General features: G+C 44.7%; 1 protein-coding gene across 1 annotated transcript in view; it reads right to left on the bottom strand.

Moving 5' to 3' along the window:
• Positions 1-23,807, bottom strand: part of KLHL29 (kelch like family member 29) — a 403,676-nt gene that overhangs the window by 23,069 nt on the left and 356,800 nt on the right. Inside the window, exons 9-12 of the mRNA XM_082306362.1 lie at positions 14,819-15,017; positions 11,956-12,138; positions 8,934-9,114; positions 139-332 (exon numbers count right to left, since the gene is read on the bottom strand). Of these exons, the coding sequence (XP_082162488.1) occupies positions 139-332; positions 8,934-9,114; positions 11,956-12,138; positions 14,819-15,017 (757 nt within the window). The remainder of the gene's footprint in view (positions 1-138; positions 333-8,933; positions 9,115-11,955; positions 12,139-14,818; positions 15,018-23,807) is intronic.

Below are 23,807 nucleotides of genomic sequence, written 5' to 3'. Positions count from 1 at the left end.
ATACCATGCATTCCTGCCAATCTGTTGTAAACATAACTCCCCTCACCCCCAACTCATTTGCTTTCCACAAAGGTATTAGAATACCTGTAGCAGAGAGATTTCTGTTGTAATATGAGTTTAACACCACGCATCCCTTACCGATCATCGGAGACTCTATAAAACTCCACGAATTAGTCTGAGGGATGTAGGACTGCAAGACTCCTGCAGCTCGGCCGGCTTCGTTCACCCCACCGAAGACGTAGATCTTCCCACCGCAAACGGTCGCAGCGGCCGAATGGACGGCCTTTGGCAGAGGAGCGATGGTTTCCCACTGGTTGGTTATCGTATCGTACCTAGGACGACAGCAACCGGAGTGAGCTGAGATGACGCAATGCTGGGTGAACAGTAAAGACAAGATAGGCAGAGAAAGCAAGCTGGGATATAACAGACAGGTAGCTTGACACGCAGAAGAAAAGCAGAGGTGGAAATGTATTTTCTAACATTCTACAAATTCAGCCACTTGGTAAACAGTGTAATTAATGCTTTTTCTAAGCTTTTAAAACATTGAGAAAAGCCCAGAGAAAGCTGGTTCTATTTTCTGTATATGCCTCTCAAATCTCATAGTCCAAGCTAAAGAAACTCTGGACATCTTTGTTGAGATGTCTTCCACTAATTAATTTCTATTAATGAGTATACTATGAGATTATTCTTGCAAATCAGTGCAGTGATATCCAATAGCAACCGCAGGCAGGCAACTGTTAATATACTTCAGTTGTTCAGCTTGTGGAACACATCTTACCTGCACATAATGCAACACGATAGCTCTTTTTACTCTAGTCAACCGACCGGCGACGCGCATTTTGTGCAAGAATAAGTTGCTTCCATTTAATTGTCATTGTGCAAACCAAACCATTGTGCTTCGTTGCAAGAAGCTGTAAACGTTAATGCTGGAATACGATTTCACTATTGCATCCACATTTGACATGAAGCAAACAGAAAAGAGTATGTACGAAAGTGCTAAATTAGTTTTAAGGTCATCAGTATCTGATTTAATTAAGCCATTGACCATAAGGGATGTAGAGTTAATAATCCATCGATGAAGATTCATTTTAGACAATGTCACAAGTACAGACGTCAATTTTTTTTAAAGATAATGTGGCAGGAATCCAAATAGCTGCTCTAAAATGAGTCTTGGAGACAGTGGAAAATAATGTGATTTTTTTTAAGGTTCTATATTTCCATGTAATGGCACATTCAGTCAAACAGGAGTTTCCTGCATAGCGATTATTCAGAATTGTCGACTGCAAGAACAGAAGCCCTCATCACCCGTTCAGGGCTTTTGCTCTTAATATTAGTGATATGCAATATGCAAACATGAAATGAATCCACGGCCATGAATCCATCTGTAAAAAAAAAGATTTAGCGACAGGGTAATTCTCCCTTTGCAACATGTCCCTCAAATTCTCACTGCCCAAACTTGGGGAAAATAAAAGGGACAAAAGATATAAATGGTGGAAACAGCACAAAATAATGTGCTTAATGAAAATGCATTAATGAGTTTCCAAGTAATATAACTGAAAGTAATTAACACACTCATAAAAATGAAGCAAAAGCAAGAGGGAGGCAAACTTTAACTAAAAAAGATGAGGAAAGTCCCTTATAATGAGCATGGAGAACTGCCTTGTACAATGCTCTAAATTAGTTACTGAGAAATTAAATTAATCTACAACAAAGTGATCAAAGGGGAGAAATATAACAAGATTAAAAAACATGGCGCTGGGAGCATTCAAGGTGACACACCTACATCGGGCTGATTCTTAACGTCTGGTACCTGCAGATGCACGTTTGACTGCACGAGCAGCTCCTCCCGGTGAGACACCATATGCTGCAGCTCCTGCGCTTGCCCGCAGCGCTCAGGGCAGCACTCGCACCCATCCTAGCAGACACGCAAAAATGGTGCGTAATATAAAGTTTCACACGCTGCTTTTGGGTGACACTTTTTGCTAACTGTAGTAATTTGGGGCTTGGTAATTTAATTGTTGATGTCTTATTGTAGAATAAAAGCCGGTTAAGAAATTGGTTATAATTGGCTAGAAACTGTGCAAAGACATAGAGCTGAAAAAAATTGACCTAAGGTGCCTTTCTAGTTCCTCAGCTTCTAAGATATAAATTATACCTGTCACTCGACACTTACTGTCTCACACCATCCACTGTGACCCAGCACCAGGAACATTTGTGGCCAAAGTGGTCTGAGATGGGATGGTGAGCAGCCATGCTGCCTTCCCCGGCGCTGGCAGAAGTGCCCGGCCAACCACAGTTCCCAAGACGGATACGTCCCTGCCCATAGCTTTCTGATCCTCCTAATAAGTTTTTGGGACGGAGGGGTTATATCCTTCACATATGCTGGGGGCTGGGTGTGGTTGAGGACCACGTCTATGGGAATACTGGACAAAGGTTCAAATTACAAAACCAATCGTCCTTCTGGATGAATTTCACTAGTGGGACCTCAGGCGCCCTAGACCCCGTTTTTCACCCACTTTCACTGCTCTCCATTTATGCTCTGCGCCAACAGAACTGATCTTTCTTTCTCCTACCCTCCTTCATCTGCCACTGGGAAACCAAAAACGACCAGTTTCACTTCATCTGCTGAAAGCCAAAGGCTGCAAACCTACTGCATATAGGTGCAAGTGGGGCAGCTTAAAAAACCACTTTTGTCTTGAGGGTCATTTGGTTTAAAAAATGAGTGAACCATAAAGCAGGTGGAAGCCAGGCCTTGTCCAACTAACACAGGCATCTAATGTGGGTTTTACATAGGCTGCTCAGCGAAGCAATCCTCTTAAGTGCGTGCCTAACTTACTCCTGCAACTGAAGAAGAGAAGTTGGTGCCTTCAAGGCTTCCTGATACCTGTCCACCAAGTCCCTCCGTCCCCCAGGAATTTATTCCTCTGGTTCATTCCCTCCTTGCAAAACTGTACACCTGATTTCTCGTCTCTGTTTTGCTTCAGCTCCCACCCACCAGAAAGTAAGGGGTTTTTTTTCTGTTGGATTATAAAGCTGTCTGCTATCAAATCTCTCTCTTTCACGCATGGACTTGCAGAAAAGAATAAAGTCACCTCTTCACCTTCTATAGTAGTAGTCTAAGTAGTCTAAGCTCCTTAAGTCTCTGCAAGGCAGGTTTCCATCATTTTGGTCTATCTCAAGTCAGCTCTTAATGTGTTCATACAAGGATTTGCACCAGATTAACTAAATTGGTTTAAAAATGAGTAAAGGTGAATTTTTGTAACCTTCCAGGACAGGAACTAATGACACCTGCTTTACCTCTCTGCCCTCGGGCCTTTCCATCTGTCGCGTCATCTCTGGCGTTGCCATCACTCCACTGCCACTACTGCTAGTGGGGCTCCTCGGCTGCCTTTAACACCGGCTCTGCTCAAGGGCCAGCGGGGAGGGAACTGATTTAAAGAATAATCACTTTGATCTCCTTCCATTAGTCAAGCTTTGCATTTGATTCCCCTGTTTGAAGCTGTAGATGGAGACTTAATGGGAGCTGGCATCGAGCCAAGCAAAGGTTTTTCTTCCCTCTCCTCCACTGCTCCCTCCAGTCCCCGTGTGTCCATGCCTGTCCTTGGCTATGGGCCTACCAAGCCCATTCAATTTACTGAACTTGAAACTCCAAGGACATCTCTTTTCACATGACTGACGCCTGGTTTTGCAGTCCTTGCATGCTACAGACTCACGCGTGGTTTTACATGGATGCCCTTGCACACCTTCCTCTGCCTCCCGGGCAGTCCCTGCAACCCCACAGCCCGTGGCCCTGCCGTGCTCCGGACATCAGGCTTTCCACGCGTGCAGGACATGCGTGTCCCTGCCTGTCCTTTCATGTGTGCTGAGCACCGTCGTCTCACCTGACCCTTGTGCAGTCACTATCCTCTGGTTTATGTATTATTTATATACGCATGATACAGCAAATGATCTGAACCCAGCAGAAAATACAGCCCAGGCTTGAAGAGAGCACACGCAGAAATAACCGTGCTAGTTTTCACAACTCTCTGCTTTTAGGATTTAATCTGCGGGCCTGATCCTCCTCCTGTTTCACTCATTTCGTTCAACGCCTCCTTTCTTGCTCTTTCCCTACCACCTCAGTATTAACAGAAGAAAACCCTTCATTTCAAGCTGTGCTGTTTGCTTCTCTGCCTTCTTGACTTTTGATATCTTCAGTACCTGAAAACAGTATTTTTTTTCCTCTTCAGCCTCTTAATTTCTCTCCTTCTAGGTTAAGCAGCCTTATGAGTATCTTCATTTATTCACATTATAAAATCCTTACATCACGGTCAGTCGCTTACAGACATGCACCCTCCAGTTTCTTATACATTATTTAATTCTGTTTGCAGGAAGGCTGCTATTTAAAATAAAGCTATACAGTGTCATATTGATCTGCTCTTCAGATGATTCACATGTTGTTTAAAATCACATTAATGGATTACTATTTTTTGCCTTTTTTATTTTCTTCTGACTGTTCTGAGGAGCTTAAGAAACTATCCTTGGACAAAGCTATATATTTAATTTTCTTAAGATGTCAATAAAACAGTAGGTTCTGAAGCAGTTTCTAAAGCTTATAAAGCTTATTCTTTACATTGAATTTTTCAGACTGTCTTCCAAGTACACACTGCCAGCCGAAGTAATCTCCCAATTTTAGACAACCCTATTGTAGAAGTGCTGTCAGGTCAAGGGGATTCATCTTCTTCTGTCCTTCAAACAGATAATAACCACAAAGCATCCACATTTCCACACTTTTAGTCACATACATTGTCTTGTCAGCATACGCAGTCTTCTCGGCTCTCAAATTGCATATATTACAGGGCCCATCCATTATCTAAAAACCTAGTTCGTGGATCCACTTCATTTCGCTGCCTCCCAACCCAACTCATATCTCAGAAGAAGACAGAAAGTGTAATACCCTCTCGCCGAACACCTAATGACTCGCTCCCTGTCATACAGCAACTTGCCAGAGGGGCTTGATGGAGAACTGCAGTCGCGCCGTTATTTCCCTAAACACTCATTCCAAAAACATAACTCTCCCTGAACATATACCCATGTACAGCCACAAAATGGACTTATAACTCAGACCCTCTGGCACATGCATATTGTTTTAAGATGAGTAACGAATGACTCCTACTCGTCTGTTTGTGATAGTCCCGTAATATTATCCGTTGAGCCAGAATTTTTACTGCCTCTTTGCAGACAAATGGCAGATAAAGGGTAAAAAATCTCAGCCCTATTGAAGTGGATGGGAAAACACCCCCTGATAAGTGGCACCAGAATTTCTGGTTGAGGCTGCACCCTTCGGCATCAGTGACACAACCGCAAGCAAGGAGAGAGGACCACAGGAGCTGATGCCATAAATCATTAGGAGTCTGGTGGTCCCTACTTGCTTTAATGCTTTCTAATGGTGCAGCAGATGTATTGGGTGCAGTCAGGTGGTAGCACGTATAGCTAAAATGGTCTGACATCTGTTTTTAAAAAACAAAATGCAATAAAAACATCTGTGTAAGATTTCAACCATTTAGGATGAAATATTCCAAGAATTCCAGGAAGAACAGGGGGAGGAAGAAGGAAACTGGGAGAAAATGTTATTTTCTCCATCTTCAAAGACCCTCTGTGGGCCACCCCGCAGCAGCCACGCTCTGGGGCTGCTAACTGGTGAGGTCAGGGTGGGTGACTTTGGACCGGAGACCTGCCCTCCACTACGCCAGCGAATACGCATCGAAGCCTGGCCAAAGCTAGGCATGGTCACGCTTGAGCTAACTGAGCAAGCAGAAAATGTGGTTGGGAAAGATAAGCTGCGTGTGCACAAGGGGAGGTGGGAGGTGGCCCAGCGAGGGCGGGTGTCCAGCAAACTCAGAGGTAAATGTAATTTTTGGCATCACCTGACTTGGAGCATATGATCATGTCACCTTATTATTTTAATACAGTCCTTTTGTAAGAGCTGCTGGAATGACAGAGAAGTTTCCACCCTCCTGAGAGATGGTATCTCAGTGTCCCATCCCAAGCAACACAATATTTGAAGAGGAATGTGCAGCCTATGCAGAAATACGGTGGGAGAAGGTCGGTCCCTTGTAGCTCTTGGGCGGGGGGGAAGAAAGAGAGGGCAAAGTCAAGAAGTGAGCATTAACTGCGCTTACAACCGCAAACAACTGAGCAATTAAAGTGGCTTTACTTTGTATTTTAGTGTTTTTTTTTTTAAAGTTGCAACCCAAATTCAGAAAGCCTCATTGCTTGCAAAAGTGGGTACAATGATTTAAATTCCTGAACGCTTGCACAAATTAGCTGCCTGGTCCAAATGGGAAATGCTTTTGTCTGAAAAGACCTGACTTTGCTCCATACAGCTATAAGGGTCAGCTTTTTCTCACCTGCATTTTTAACAGCAGACCCTGAAACATCCTTTCCAAAACGCACAGCTTCAGCCATGCCATGCTTTGCTTCTGCCACTCTGACCGTCATTTTAATACAAAGAATAAAAAAGGAAACATCCCAAAAGCTCTCTCATTTCTTGGCATAACCCAAAAGAGGCCATGTTGCACTTTTTCCATGACTGCGTCTCACAAGTCACTTTATAGACAATAGCAGATTAATTGTAACCATGCGTTTAGCAAATCCCCATGACAGGACATTCTTATTGTGGTCGAAACAGCGTGCACTGAAATGATAGGGAGGAAATCTCCTCCTTTCCCACATAAAAGTCTCTTGGTGGGCTTGTTACAACTGAAAACCAGCACGGCTGCTCGCACTGAGCCACGCGGGGTACGCCGAGGGCCTGAGCGTGACTTTGCAGGCTGTAATGTCATTTGTGGCAAGGGCTTGGGTGACTGAGATGAGAAAGAAGGAAAGGGAGAGACTCTGCTTGATTTGGAGTTCATTCAACTGACCGATGTTTTGGATGCTTTGTTAAAGAGAGACCATGAGAATCAGAGCAGAGAAAGAAATGAGACCCTGGTAAAAATTCAAAGAGATCGTTCAATCAATGACATCTATCAAGACACCTATCTGCAACAGCATTATTTCAATGTTCCTCTTTATCGAGAGATGGAACGAGAGACCACATCTCTTTCCTGGGCTCGCTCCCTCCCACATTCACAAAAACATTTGTGTTAGTTAAAAATTTACTGACTTAAATTACAGGACAAATACCTTCAGAATTCAGAAAAATAATCTCCTAAAATGGTGAGATTTTCTTCAAAGCAAGTCCTAAGGGCAGTGCCCACCTTGAGCTCAGAGTAAGGAGGGAAGCAACGCTCCCTGTTGCATTCCCTGCTATTATTTATCCTTCATTCTTCGCTGCCGGCGTTTCCCTGACTTGCTGAGAGCACCATCACCAGCAGCAGCTCTTTAGCCCGTGCCTGGGCTGGAGGGAAGGCTACCTGCAGACCTGCTCCCACAGCACACGTCCTTTCCTTTTGTCACACCCTTGTCTCCTACGCCAAATTTGTGAACAGAGGAACACAAAACGGTATGGGAATGGTGAGCACTCAGCACCAGATAGGATCTCCTTGGCCATGCACACATTCCCCAAACTGAGCTGTCCCATGCCTAGTTGGCAGAAATCATTTGGGAAAAAAAAAGTGCTCACATGATTAAAGATTGCACCAAAAAGTTAATCTGCAGAAGGAAACCTTATTTTCGGCATTTCCCAATTTCCTGTGTGTTTGACTTTTTGAAACATTATCTAAACTTTTAATACAGGTTTTGGTATTCCGTATTTACGGTATCTACTTAAATGAAAAAATAAACACCTCCTGCGTAAACAGAACATAAATGTTGCAGCACCAAAATCCAGAAATAATAGATGGAAAGCATCTTTAATCCTAACCTTTTGAAAAATGTTCCTTTTTTTTTTTTTTTTGCAAATCTTTCTTAATGACCTACGCCTTTTTTGGTTCGCCTGTTAAGGCAACTTTTACTGAGAATTGCCTGCTTCAAAATGTTGCTGAAGAAGTATTCAAATTCAGCACTTAAAACTGACAAAAAGAAAAAAAAACTTCTATTTTTGGTTGCCAGATTCACTAAGGAAAAGCATTTCACAAAAATGTATCATTAATCTATTGTCACAATGCATTTTTAAGTGTTTGGGTAAGGCTAGGGCCGTATTTATATTTTTGGAATAGAATATTCTTATATACTGCATTTCTATTTTTTAAAGAAAACATGGATATGCATATAAAATCTATAGTTTTATTGAATGTTATGGTTGACGTGAGATTAGTTGGTTTTGGAATTCTACTTTGTGAAATGTTTCTTCTGTGCTTTTGTTCCTTCCTTTTTTTTTAAGTTCCATGTGAGAAAAGGAAAACTTTTATATCTGGAGTCTTCTGGAAAAGAGAAATTTCCATTCTTTCCCATTTTTCTTCAGCCCCTCTTGGCCAGGAATTCAAAACTGTTTCCATTTATCCGTTGCTTTACTCGGAGCTTGGCAGGTCCCAGCCCCAGGCCAAGAGCACCAAAGGGAGCATCTTCCTTCCAGCCAGGTCAAGGCTGAGGTCCTTTACCAGGAGAGCGCATGTGAGGAACTTACTTTGCTGTTGCTTTTTTGGGGTTTAAAAAAAAAAGGATTATTGTGGTCTGTAAAGACTTTCATCAGTACTAAATTCAAAGGAAGTTTATTAGTTCATTGCATAATCTGTGTCCAAAGAAGCTTAATTCCTCTCTTCCCTCCCCTGAGCAAACCGACAAACAAACTGGCAGCTTTTGTCTTTGTTTTTGAAACAATGCTTTCCACAGAAGCTTTCAAAAGAAATCTAATCCTGCATAGTTTCCTCCTTTCTTAGCTGTTATAAAAGCTTATTTTAACACATACAGCCCATTTGATGTGTCCTTTAAAAGGGAAATGGTCCTTTAGCATAGCATGAAGAAAAAGCTCCAGCAAGTAGCATGGTTTTGTTTTTGTTTTTTTTTTTTTTTACCTTTCCACATGGTCAACGTTGCCTGCCACACCGACCCCTCCAATGGTATAAATTTTCCCATCGTACACCAGGCTGTTATGTCGACACCTGGGGACTGTCATGCGGGACACGAGGTTCCAGTTATCGAGCAAGGACATGTAACACCAGACATCAGCGAGCGTGACACCCGACTCCATGCCGCCTGGCACCGACGTGCGGGCGAGGGAAAGAAAAGGGGAGAATTACGTGAGATCCTGGAACGGCAGCAGCTTTGCACACAGCAATCAAAGGCAGTTACAAAGTAAAAACTCTTCAAATGACATTTGACTAATTAAAATAAATCACCCTCAATACTGAGCATCTGTTCCGATGATGCATATCTGTGTCATTTATTCATGTGCCCCAAAGGCTGTTTTTTTTTTTAATAAGATGACATGAAGAAATCAAGATGTCAGACTACGAGGGACATGTACATAAGGGGATAGACCCTTTTCAGTGTTCATAAATAACTTCCAGTCTATTAAATTACTGCAACACTTGCAAGAAGGTGTCAGGAGGCAGAGCCTATCTTGGCTTGTGAGACACAGGCCAGGCTGAAATCTAAAATGCTTAATACAGTGATGAATTGAAGCAACACATACATGGGCAGAATAAAGTCAGTGCTTGCACTGTAGGCTTAATGTCTGATTTTCAGGGACAAATTTCTTATTTATTTTCATTTGCTGATAAAGAACCAGCTGTACCACTCCTGTAAAACAGTTCAAAATGCTCCGGTGAAATATTTATATTGGTCATTTTTTAACTTCTGACTGAAGCTTCCAAGGTAGCCACTTAGTGGGTGTCTTACTATCCCCATTTTGAAGCATAAAGAGGTGAAATGATTTATCTGAGACCACACTAGGAGTCACTGGTCAAGCCAGGAAAGAAACTAGACTCAGTTCTGTGGTTTAATGAGAAAACCAGGCTTCCTCCTTGGTATTTTGCTCTCCAGATGTATGCTATGCAGTGTGGAGTCCAGTACTTGGAGCTTGCAGGAGTTCATTCCCACCTCTGTTGGTTCCCCTTCCCTCTTTCCTGTGTCTTTTAAGTCTGAGTAAAGCAAAATATCCACCGACACTCAGCTAGGTTTCCAGCCATGTGGGACTTCCAGCTCTCCTGCTGTAGCCACTGAACACCATCAGCTCATCCAGATTCAAGGGTAAGAGCTGAAATAAGCTTTGAATTTAGGGTTCAACAGCTTTTGTTAGCAGGTATGGCACAGCCCAAAATGGCTCTACATATTGGAAAGTAACTCAGCTAAGAATAACTAAAAGTCAACATCTCACAAAAGCCTCCATAGAAGGCTTTCGCTCCATCAGCAAAATGAGCATGGGCAAAAAAATGTCAAGAAAAAATTTCCAACCAATCCTTAGGGCCTCTATGCAGTATTAATGGAATTTAACACCACAGGCAGCGATTTACTGCAGAAAATGCAGTGAGGGAACTCAGCAAGGGAAAGGCAACAGCTGTAATCCCTTACTGGTACTGCCTGGTGCATCCACGCTCCCAACTACATCCTCGGATTGCACACATCCGCACCTCCTTGCCCAGGCTCCTCTTTTTATCATCAAACCTCCACTCAGCTGCCATCAGAGCATCCTTGCATGGCCCGGTGGAAATTGCTTTTCCCCCTCCAGCCAAGCAGAGGTACCACCAGACTGCACAAAACCAGACACCGTGATGCTACGGGCACAGTGTAGACAGCTACTTTGGGAGTTAAAGCCTTTTAAGGAGCGCGGTTTCAGTTTCATCGAAACTAAGAAGATTATAGGGCTAGTGACTACTGTCAAAAGAGAGGTCTCAACAAGAACTACAAAACGTGAATGCTCCTGTAAGCAAATACTGTAAGTGTAGGTCACATATTCAGCAGTTCAGCCTGTCTCTCTCAAATTCCATAACCCACCACTTAGACTCAACTACAGCCAGTATTTTAAATTGTGTTTCTATGGCAGTGAAACCTCTTTGCATGCTTGATGGTTGTCAGACCTATTTTCTTCACGTTGCAACTGCAAAATATTGCTGTTGACTGCTTTGATAGAACGTTAACACCACAGAGAAATGAAGAATGATAAAAGTAAGGAAATCCCTCTCTCCCAACATCCCTCCCACTTGTCTTTTTTTTTTTTTCCCCGGGAGCAGCTGGGTACAACTCCTGCATGTCCTGCGTTGTAAGGAGGAAACTCTTCTCCCAGCCTAGTAAATCTGGGGGATGAAGGGATTGAGAGCAGCCCTGTGGAGAAAGACTGGGGGGATACTGGTGGATGAAAAATTGAACATGAGCCAGCAATGTGCTCTCGCAGCCCAGAAGGCCAACCGTATCCTGGGCTGCATCAAAAGAAGTGTGGCCAGCAGGTTGAGGGAGGTGATTCTGCCCCTCTGCTCTGCTCTCCTGAGACCCCACCTGGAGTACTGCGTCCAGCTGGAGTACTGCATCCAGGAAAGACTGCATCCAGCTGGAGTACTGCATCCACCTGCAGTATTGCATCCACCTGGAGTACTGCATCCAGGAAAGACATGGACCTGTTGGAGCGGGTCCAGAGGAGGGCCACAAAAATTATGAGAGGACTGGAATACGTCTCCTGTAAGGACAGGCTGAGAGAGCTGGGGTTGCTCAGCCCGGAGAATAGAAGGCTCCAGGGAGACCTTATTGTGGCTTTTCAATACATAAAGGGGTCTTGTAAGAAATTCGGAGAGAGATTTTTTTACCAGAGCCTGTAGTGACAGGACAAGGGGCAACAGCTTTAAACTGAAAGAGGGTAGTTTTAGATTGGACATAATTTTTTATGATGAGGGTAGTGAGACACTGGAACAGGCTCCCCAGAGAAGCTGTGGATGCCCCATCATTGGAAGTGTTCAAGGTCAGGTTGGATGGGGCTTTGAGCAACCTGGTCTAGTGAAAGATGTCCCTGCCCATGGCAGGGGGGTTGGACTGGATGATCTTTGAAAGTCCCTTCCAACCAAAACCATTCTATGATTCTACATTTCTATGAAATCTGATGCTTACCTGAGAGATAGATGTTGTCCCCAGCGCTGACCACGCTGAAAAACTCTCGATCATAGAAGGGCAGGCTGGCCAACGGGTACCACTTGTTGTTTTGAGGATTTAAGCAAGTGACTGCCGTTAAAGCACGTTGATTCATGCCAATCATCTGGCGACCCCCAACTAAGACTATTACCTCGGCTACACCTAGGATTCAAGTAAGAAAAATAATATTATAAAAAAGTCACATCTCTCAACCAGGCAGAAGCATATCAAAAAATACTCGGCAGTCAGGGTAATTTTAATGTATCATATGTAAATCTGTTTCAGACTGTGCAATCAAACCAGGAAGGGTGAGAAAAAAGGGGGTGTGTGGGTGGAGGAGAGCAGTGGGTGAGGAACGACACTAGGAACATGCTTGGGAGAACTTGGGAGGGAGCATGCCATCTGGGCAAAACTTGAAGGGGAAAGAAATAAAAAGGCCTTTCCATGTAAAGATGTCCGTTGACTTCAACAGTCTTTGAGTGAGACCTGCATGTAGCAAATTCCTGTTCCACTGAAGAAAATGGGAATTCTGTCGAGGATTGTGATAGCTTTGGAGCTTGGCCATTATCCAGGGAAAGTATGTTTGGACCTCAACCTGAAGAAGGTGTTCTCACACTAAAAGCTAATGTCTGGAGGAGATTAAGGCTATAGTTACGGTTCTTCATCCTGATTTTGCCTCTCCATATACTCTATGAACAGATCATTTTCTTGTGGTTTTTTTTTGTGCTTTTCCCAGAGAAAGCAGGTTTTCCAGATGCAGATAACACGTGCTCAAGCCATGGATCAGGATCTTAGTGTACTAGGTGCTAGGAAATGCCATGGAGATAGCCCGTGCCCTAATATTGTTATTAACTGAGACTTATCTGTACTTGAACAGCTCCCCCAAGCCCGTAAGATGCAGGGTGTACAGCAAGCCAAATTCTCTGTCCGTGCAAATGGACAAAACTTTTGCAATCCACATCTCAGAGTTTTTGTTCCCACTTTACAGCCAGAACTGAGTCAAATCTGATCTGAATGTTACTCCAGACTCATCTCCACAGTGACGAGCTGCAGTTTAACTCTGGGACGTCTTATGGTTCCAACCCCAAGAGTCAAGTGCGGGGGACAGTGTGGATTTAGCATTTAGCAGAAGCACTAAAAATCTGCACCGGTTGTAAGCCCCAGTGCAACTTGTTGCCAGGAGAGGTAGGCTCAGAAGCAGGACCACAAAGCCACGAGCTGGAAGGAATTGCTATTTCAGGAGCGGTGCTCACGGCCGGACCCGTTGCTGTGATGTGTTACGGTGCCTAGCCTAGGGACAAGGGTGCACGGGTTGGGGGGTCAGAAGTGCAGAAGTGAGATTGCCAGCAAGAGAGATTAGGAGCTGCAGCGGAGAGAAATGTGTCTTCAGAGTAATGGATTATTGTCATTCTTCATTAGCCTTTTCAAAAAATATATTTGTGTCATTCAAGCAAGGTTACTCTCTTAAAAGTTATTAAGTTAAAGTGCTGTACAGTTTTAAATAAATATTTCTCAGTAACAAGAGATCATTATTTTTGCGCCATACCAGAAAATCTAATCACCTGTGCAAGACATAACTTGATTATAATCAATGACCTCAAGAGGGCACGTGACATGCTGCAGCGAGTCCACAAAGGGTGTTTAGAGATCCTTTGTGCCTACATGAATGCTGTTGATATGCAAAATAACATGATTCTATATAATTAGACTCTGACCTAAAAAACTATAATCACCCTCTCTTACCCCGAGAGAATCGCTTTTCCCTCATCAACAAGCTTCTGGAAATGGTTCATATTACACCTACAATTTTATATACATAAAATAAGCACTTTTCAAAAATCCCTTCAAACATCACACCATTAGTTGTCTTCAATGAAAGACTTTTTAGGGTAGATTGTTATTGAAAGTCCTCTACACTTCATCATTCTGAAAGGTGCCTTGATGAGGCAGTCTCCAGAAGCTGCAAATGCTGTGGTTTGATATGCCATCTCCGTGCCACATTAGCATTAGGGGCAGCGACAGAAAGTTTTGCCTGGCTTTGTGATTGTTCTTAGGGGAGGCAGAAGTGCAGGCAGCACGTTAAAACAATTCACCCATTTCATCGGACTCCTTCTTGGATGCAGTGTTCCTACATGATATGTGTACCACTCTCTGTTCAACAAATATTCAGGGTATTTCTCACACTACCATGATATGGGCTCTGCTGCTGAGTTGGGCACTTGGGTTTTTTTCATGTATTTTTCCAAAAAGAAAAACGTTTGTGTTCCTCAGGTGAGAAACTTCTTGAAGCGGCACAGTTCTCCATAGCTGCTGGGTTTTTAAAAGGGAATACATCATGGGTGATCCATTTGTTTTGGAGGCTGCAAGCAGCCTGAACTGGTACTATAAGATTCACTGTATAAAAGTAATATATTTACATAGGGCTGCGAAAGTGAAGCTGTTTTATGAGTATTAATCAGCTGCTCCCTGCAAGAGGCCGAATGGTAAAAAGCCAATGTTACTATTGACCTATTTTTGCAGCTAGAGAAACTGAGGCATGGACAGCAAGGGGCTCACTTTCAGGACAACATGGGAATGTCATGCCAAAACTAGTAATTCTTAAAAATTAAGCTCTTTAAAATCTAGTTTCAGGAGCGTACGTCTCCACACCAATGTCTGACCATTGGGAGAGGCTCCTAAACACTTGAGCAAAGCAGGAATGGAAAACTGAGCTTGAAATATCACCAGGCTCCGCGAAGGAGCCAAGAGGAGCCCAAGTCCATGCCCCATCCCAGGGCATGTCCTGGCCATGCCCGGGAACTGCCGGACCAGGGACCTGGTGTTGAAGGAAGTTTTGCTTTACCTGCAGAGAGCCTGGGCCGGGTCCTTGGCGTCTGCATCTCTTGTCGGGCGTGCGGCAGCATGTGATAACGTTTGGCTTCGTTCACTAGATCCCGGCAAGCCTCTGAAGACTTTATCAACTCCTCGTTGTCAACAACATTTAGCAGATAGCTGGGATGGATGAAGGGGAGGCGCACCACTGCCAGCAACTCCGCAGCGTACTGTGAGCGGGAGAAAAATAATAACACACTGCAGCCTTCGTGCCCGAGTTCAGCTGCTCGGCATCTCCACCTCCCTTCCCTGCAAACCGTCCCCTGTCACCCAACCTGGAAAGACACTTGTCATGGATGCCACATACAAGCACTGCCTAGCGCTTGGGTGGGGCAGAGACAGTCCAGCCCTCAGTGCTCCCCGACCCAGGCTGGTTTTGGTCCCAGGAGACTGAAAATAATCTTCCAAAGGTGGCAACTCTTGTTATATAGCACCGTATGGAGGGATATTTGAAATACAAGCTCATTCTGAACTCAGGCTGAATATAACACCTTGTGCACTGGAGACATGGAGTAAGCTCTCGAGTTTTCTGAATTAACCTTGACATGTGAGCATGGTTGTTGCACTGTAAAAAAACCCGAAAGAAGTCTTTTCTGGCACTATAAATGTGAAACAAAAGATGGTAAACAGGGTGGATTTCAACAACTGCTATGGCAGGGACTGAATAATATCAGCCAATTTGCTAAAAATCTTTTAATTAATAGGGTTTATTTGTTGGTGAAACAAATGATGTACTTCTAGATTTTGGGGAAGTCAGACTCCAGAGGGTGCTATACAAATACTGACAGTAAGTTTCATCTTCTAAATAAATACATTAAACCTTGGAGGGCAAAGGACATCTGAGCAAATGAAGCTGTCTGTCACTGAACATGGCTTAAAGGAGAACAAAACCCCAAGAGAGAAAACTGCAATCGAAAAACCAAGAGTCCATCCCCAGATTATTCTTTTTATATATAATTGGTTATATCACAACACAGCACAAGAGTACAGTGAAAAGCAGAGTAATAGGAAAATGTGGTTCTTGAGAAGAAATGCACAAAACCAGGATGCAAACTAAGGGTGTGCAGCAAGAGAAGATAATCATCTGTTGTAATAAATATTCATAGAGCGGCAGCATCCTAAGATCCCAACTGGGACTGAGGCCAGGATGCAAATAAATATTCCTGAGGTCCGTGTGACTGGTCCTGAGAACGCTGAGTGCCAGCAGCATCTGCTGGCCTGCAGATGCCTCTGGTCTTCCAGAAGCTACTTGGCTCTTGTTTTCTTTTTCAGCAGCGTGCCTGTCCCTGCAGCGCGCGAGAGCCAAGTCACAGCAGGAGCAGGGATGGGAACGGGGCAGGGGCACCGCGAGATGGGAGGGCAGCTAATGGGCTGGCCAGGCAGGGGAGGAGGCAGTGACACCTGGGACTGCTTCCAGGGCTTCCCCTTTCCCCACCCAAATTGAAGAAGCAGGCTTCATTTGGGAGAAAAACAGAGGATTTCTCCTCGCAGCAGGAATTCACACCACTTTCCTGCCAGAGAGCCATGTCAGCCTGGTGCAAGCTCTGTCAAAGCGAGGATGTAACTACCTGCGGGGAGCTGAACCCCATGGGTGCCTGCGGGGCCGCGGCAGCAGGGAGACGACGAGGGTCTCAGGCTGGCTGCCAGCCCCCTGCTCGCCAGCCCTCCTCAACACTGGCAATTTTAGGTACAGCCTGAAGAGCTGAGGCCTGGCCATCCTGCAGTTGTTTGCGGATAAAAAAGTTGTTTGGGTGATGCAAAAGAGATGGAAAAATGACAACGCTCCTCTTCTGAGAAAAAAAAAAACAAACCAACATGCGAGCAGCAAGTCTGCGGCTCCCCGCTATCACCTCCGGCGTGGCACAGGGCCGAGTAGGGCTTGAGATCACTTCATCAGCCTCCAAACCAGAAAAGAAGACACTCCTCTGTTTTCCCTTGCTGAAATCCATTTCTAAGGCACTTCCTAGGAGGTAAAACGGCTGCTCCCCTTCCCCGGAGTCACAAATGTCAGGCACTTGGCTGCAGATATCTTAATGTCATTAAACGCTACCTTGTAGGAGAGGGAGCAGTGGACATATGGCAGTGGGTGGCAAAGCTCTGATTGCAGGAAGTGCTTTTTTTAAGAAGGTTGGGGGCGTTTAACCTTACATGGGAGCCAAGATGAAACGTGGCATCGGGACACGGGAATAATGCGGATAGCGGGTATGCCGGGGACGAGCCAGACGACCCGTGGGGGGGAGGTTAATCTCCAGTACACGCTGCTCAGGAAGCAGAACGAGTCGCTAAAGGGCAGCTCAAATAAAGTTGTAAAATATACAGAGTCTATCCTGGAGCCAGCACCTTCCCTTGGCGCAGTGGGACACGCCGGCGCTGCCCCTGATGCTCCCGAGGCAGGTCTGCGCTGGAAGCATCCGTACCACGAACCAAGGCAAAACACAGGCGCAGTTTTGCCACTAAATTAGGACACGGGGCTCAACAGGCACCAGGATGAGTGTGGATTAGCACTGGGAAGAGAGCTCCCCTCCGGCAGGGACGGACAATTCCCGCGGGCCCGGCAGAGCGACCGCCTCCATCTCCCACCTTTCCCAGAATAAATGGGGCAGCGCCGCTGTCTGAGCACGGCGAGCTCTCCCTCTCGCTCGCCCACCTTGCTTTAATTAGATAAGTGAGAAAATGTGATTCTGTTTCTCTCCTGGATTTTCTTCCCCCCTTTCTCTCCTCTTTTGTCTGAGCTCGTGGCTTATTTTGAAGAGGAATAATAATTAGAACACGTTGCTCCCTTTCATCAGCTTGAAAGTTAATGCCACATATCAAAACCGATGTCACTTTTCACTCTAATTCTTCATTTTGCTCAAACAGCTAGAAAAAGCCGTCTCGGTGCGTGTGAGTGCGTGCACGACTGCATGCAGTCGCGACTCGGGCTTGTCGCTGATGGTGTTAAGGGTACATATAATTGCAGTGTTTTTTACCAAGGGATCTGAAGAGCGTGTACCATCGCAGTGTCTCTAGAAGACAGGAGAGGCTTTTATAAACCAACGGCTTTTTGCACCAGCTCTTTTAAGCACTATAGTCAAGGGTGAATTTCATTTAGCCTCGCTGATTTAAGAATATTCAAGTGATTTAGGCAATCAGCAGCCTTTTTCTTCTGGATTCTCCCTTACGAAGGCTTCCTAGCTCCGTTAGCTATGATTGTACTAAATATCCTGTTACTGTTATCCTTTTCATTTAAGACTGGAATAAGCACCATAAAGCATTTCAACTTCCTTACCACACCACCTGTTATTTGCTCTCCATTCTCTCCCATCTTTCCGTTGTTGCTTATACAGCTATGAAATATCTACTGCACCTACTGATGTTACCGGTTTTTATTAAAACAGCAGAATACTTGTGCAGGGCACAATGCCAAATTCAGCAGACAAAAACCTCAGGTCCCTGGAGTTGTGGTTTGTGCCTGTAACTCCGAGGATGTTTTCTTCTCACTACTCGGCTGCAGGCGCCGGCTGGACAAATAGAAATATTTCTCAGGCCTTTGCTGGGAACCACTTACGACTACTCTAAACCTGCATCACATGCCAGGGTGAAGCAGAGAATATTAATGCCCCTTCTGGCCTAAAATTAGGAGTTATCAACTCATAAACATGGGAGACCATGCCTCAGCTCCTTGAAAATGGACACCATTATGCAAAAACCTAATGAATTTATTGTTTAAAATGCAGGGAAGTTTTTGAACACCGTCAGGACTGGTTTTTCAGGTGACGTGAACCTCAGCATAGCTCCCGCTGGATGAAGGGAGCTGCTTGGGTTTTGCACCAGCTGAGGATCTACTCCATGAACTCCTTGCTGAGCGGTGATGCTGCCGGATACCCCCACGGTGCCACGCACGGCCGGGGTGATTCTGCAGGAGCCAGGGCACTGCTACCACCTGAGCAAAGGCTCTTTGGACAGTCACTGGGGACGCAGTGGAGCAGCGCCTTTTGAGAGATGCTATCTGGCCTGCTTCAAGGCACCTATTTCACGATACTGATTTTGGTGGCTGAACTGAAAAGCAGAGCCTTTAACCAGCTTGCAATCACAACCCTGTTTCATAAAAAACAGGGAAAAAAAAACCTTAGGAGATCTTATCTTTCTTTAATTACCTAAACATTTTGAGGGAGAGATTCAGCTCAAGATTCAGACACCTAAATAGGTACATACAAGCAAGTATTTACTTGTCAGCTAGACATGTGTAAACTCATGTTATAATTAATAGAGATTTAGTCAACACACTTAACACAGTCCCCAGAGCAATCTGAGCTGAGAGGATGCATCACGCACCAGGGGAAGCAGAGAATATCAATGTCCCCTTCTGGCCTAAAACTGTGAGCCATCAGCTCCTGGGAAAGGGAGCGTGTTCCTCACACCATGCCTCAGACCACGCCACATTGAGATGTCTACAACCAGACGTCGACCCAAAGTGGAAGGTGATTAATTCTCCTCTCTGGTGGGAATTTTTGAGTCCATTTGACCTGGACGCTGTGCTTGGAAGGTCACGATCACATTACGAGGAAGCCTAAATGTTTTCATTAGGTCAGCGTTGACTCAGAGGAATATATGATCAACACGATCCGCTATAGCTTGAGGCTGACCCTTTCAAGCCTTTCCCTAACAATCTGTTCATACATAAGTTACTCCCATCTCAGTAGGCAGGCCAGAGCTTGAGCAAACTAGATTACAAAACGGCTGAATGCATTTTTTTTTGTTCCTGGCTGGTAGTTTTGAGTGAGGACATTTACTTTGCTAAACTTTTTGTGACATTTCTTCTCCTACTAATTATATTGGTATTATGAACGCTTGCTTGCAAGTGGGCTTTGTTCTGTTATCTTCTAAGTCTCAGTTACAAAACCCTCTTCAGTATCACGCTAAAAATAATCTTTTTATTCTCAAATCTCTAATCCAGTAAAATCCTCACAGGTATTCTCCAAAAGGACTCTCAGTGTGCTCCTGCATAGACTTGGGCTACAACAGTATACAGTTAGTTTTAAAAGGAAACATGTTTACTGCTACAGAGTCAAATTTCCTGCTCCTTAAATGCTACACTGGAAAGCTCTATAGATTTTTAACATTTTTGAAGGAATGCCCAGAGAGGTTAAAATAATGTTTCCCTTATGCCTTATAACTCATCTGTCTCTCTAGTTTACTGTTCTTCCTACAAAGGACCCTTTGTGCTATCTGCCTAAAGAAACAGGCTTCAGCTAGAAATACAAACACAGAAGTTAGACTACCCACATTACGATAGGGTTTTTCTCCAATAAACTGCTGTTTCAGCTCTTTATCCATAATTCCAATCGAGTTTTTAAAAACATTATGAAGTAGGAACATATCTGAGTCACCTGAGAGCTACGAAGGAGATTTATGTCGTCTCACATAAACCCTGGGTTCAGACTCGCCCCACGTCTTGCACCGGCCTGATCACAGAGCTGCAGCAAGGACCTCCTCATACGGAGGAAGCCATCAGGGACAGATCTGAAGCAGAATCAGTTCCCCACTGCATAAAACTCCTTCAGATGAGATGAGGGCACTTAATTAAAAAATACCACGCCAAACCCCCAGAACGGCAGATGCTAGCCTTTGATGCCTACCCCGTGGCCAGGTAACGAACTGCCCGACGGTGGCGGCTGGGGATGCGGCGTGGTGGCCAGGCACGAAGGCACACTGGAATGGTGATGTGAGCGGTCCCTCCCCACAACCATCTCCAGCATAGACTTCCCCAGCAGGTTACCCAACCTGATATTCAAAGTACTGCTGGCTCCAAGTTTCCAAGTGCAAGCCCAGCGGGGAACTGGCTGGTTTGGGGAAGCCGAAGCTGTTGGTGCACTGGTTTGCCATTCTCAGAAATACGCCTTTTTTGGCTAGATTTTCACAGCGCTGCCCTGCTACTTGGTAATGAGGGTACTTGCTTTGATACATCTAACCCCTGGGTATTACAAAGACATGCTGCATTTCCAGTAACCTCCTGCACGTTCCTACACCCAAGGTTGCATCCAAGCCCAACCTAAACTCTGCAGTGTGCTCGAGGTATTTATTAATCACCCATATTGACTTCTTGGAATTGCAAGGCTGCCTTCAGATTAAACCAAAAGGCTTGGTAGGATGTCAGCTGACAGCCTCATAATATCATGAGATAAACATGTGGCAGAAAATCTGGTTCGCAGGCGCTGGGTTCAGCCGGTGGCTTGGTGGCGGGATGCCACGTGCATAAATCTCATGCCTAGCAAGAAGGAAAGAGCAGCCCTTCTGTCTTCCTGAAATAAGGTTTCAACGTGACATCTTTATGGCAGCACAGCTGACTAAACACTGTAATGTCATCAGTGCCGCATAAAGTGAACTGCTGTCCTCTTCTCCAAACTGTTTGCAAAGCAGCACACGGGTAGGTATTTCTAGCAGTAATACGACCAGGGTTTTCTAAATACACAGGAAGATAAATCATTGATCCATCACACTTGGAATTTACCTGATACTGAAGCTTAAAAAACCTCCACTCTTACCATGCAATTTCTGTCTCGCTGACTAAACTCTATCAAATAAACCCCCTGAATTCCCCCAAAGGTTACTACAGCGGTGAGTGGCGTTTCTTCTTTTTATGGGCAGTCACCTATTCAAAGACCCGTATGCACACAAATGCACCACAAAAGCATGCTGCCAACAACAGAATAGCTGAAGCTTATAAGATGCTTCACAAACCCAAGTAAACTCCTGATACATCTATCCCTACAACACACTGACGCATGAATCCATGCGCAATAATTCTCTGAAATGCTTCTTGCCTACAGTGTAAAACGATTTTGTTTCTGGAGGGCCATCCTGAGTGCTGGGGCCACGTGCAGCACAAGGCAACGCAAGCAAGCACGTGTGAGGAGCTGCTTGCAGACCTGTGTCTTTGTAAGGCCGTTGCTTCAGCAACAGCAGAAAAATATTTTGCAAAAAATAGGAAAATATATTGGAAAAGCCACAAATTAAGAGACTGAGAGGACTGGGAGACGAGGGAGCTCCTCAAACCAATTTAAACTTCTGAGAAATAATTCAGCAGACTTTCAGTCAAGGGTATCCCTCTAAAAAAACTTAGAAGTTTAGTACGGGGGGAATTTAAGGAACTGCTGATGTCACCTGCATCCTCTTTTTTTATTTAATGCAGTTTCTTCCTCCAATATTAAAGCTAAGGGCATGTTCCTGCACTGATTCTGTTCCTGCTGCTGCTTTTTCTTCTCCCTCTGTAAGCCTGTACAGGCTCTGAGTATGTCTGCAAAAGCCTCATTTAAATCCGAGTTCTTTGAGCAGCCCATCCCTGAGAAATCACAGGGGTTACCACTCATCCCTTGAGTTTTTCACTTTCAGAGAAATTGGAGCTTCTTTCACTTTCATTATGGCATCTTTTTGAATTTGTCTGCTCTTCCCACAAATGGATTTCAAAGCATCAGGGTAGTCTGGGCTTTTCAAAGAAGCCTAATTGAACTGTAATAGAGTGTTCGTGCCTAATTCACTTAGGCTCCCTTGGAAGCTTCTTTTTCATACTTATACCAACATTGCTTTCCTGAAGCTTAATGCTCTTAAGTACATTGATTGATCAATTAATTTCCTGTTATGATGAACTTAAGTAATTTGTACATGCTGGTATTGGGTATCAGCTTCTGAATATAGCATTACCTCCTTGTCACCACAGCAGAGGTGGGATTGTGCTTGTTCCCTGTCAGATTCTCCATTTTCTTGGAGGAAGCCGCTCTTCTGCATAACTTTGGAGACTCTTTAAAATGTGCCTGAGAAATTACGCTACCATCTCAACAGCATAACCACAGACCAGGGATCTTCCATCTGCTCTCTCACAGTTACCAACCCCTTCTCCTCTGCAGGATCTTGCCTCCGAGCTGCCATTCACTGCCACTGCCAAAATATAGCTCATGGGCATTTGTAGCATTTTTGACATAAATCCTCTTCTCCTTCTCTCCATCACCTTTCCTTACCCTCACTGACATACAAGGCTTTCAGGCAGGCATTGTGTTTCCTTAGATTCATTTGCCACGTCTCAAATTCATCCCAGTGGTCCTTACTGTTGTTACACCCCTTGCATCCTTCCAGACAACTGCTCTCCTTGGGGCTTCAAACACTTGTAGACGTTTATCCCTCTTTAGCTGTCATTAGGCCAAGTCATGCATATTCATATCTTTTAATCTTTTTTTTCTCACATCAGTTCCTTCAGTCGTCTAATCATTTGTGTTGCTCTTTTCTAAATTACCTCCAATTTGTCTACGCATCTCTGATTCTCAGGCACCATGAAGATGCTGTTTAGACAAATCTGCCTCTGAGGACACAAGTTCATAGAAGGCTTGTTAATGCCTTTATGGTGGAGATATTTCATTTTGCTGCTGGACACCGTGATTTTAACCAGGGTTTAAACCATCCTTGCAGAGTGCAACAAAAGGTGACTGCCATTCAGCCGAGCCCCTCGTCTGTCCCTCATTGCTGCAGTACCTGCCTCTCTTCCAGCACTACTCCGGGCAACTTGTTGAAATGTTTGTCCCTCCTCAGGGAGAGAGGGACGCGTCATGCAACTGGATGTCTCGTTTTCCCAGGCTTTCTGTTATTAATAAACATGTCGCTATGTTTTTTCTGTTAGAGAAAAGAGATACAACTTTGGACTTGGAGCAGAAAGTAGGAAAGTTTCCAATGAGCTTTGGTACGTCTGTGCTCTGGGCAGGCAGCAAATTGCTGCACATCCAGCAACTTCACATCTTCCCCATCCCGCGCTGACGGGGGCCATGTCTGCAGCTCTGCGCAGCTCCGGCAGTCAGTACCAGCAGAAAACATGGCTCGTTATCCACCGGATCCTCCCAACAGCCCACGTGGGAGGCATCACTTCCCTCCAGCTTATAGTGTAAGAAATGGGGGCAGAAAGGTGAAACAACCTGCCCAAGGCCACGCAGAGAGTT

Source organism: Platalea leucorodia (assembly GCF_965183815.1).
Source record: "Platalea leucorodia genome assembly, chromosome: 3".
Taxonomy (NCBI): domain Eukaryota; kingdom Metazoa; phylum Chordata; class Aves; order Pelecaniformes; family Threskiornithidae; genus Platalea; species Platalea leucorodia.
Note: the sequence above shows the minus strand (reverse complement) of the source record. Positions and strands in the feature narration are given on the sequence as shown.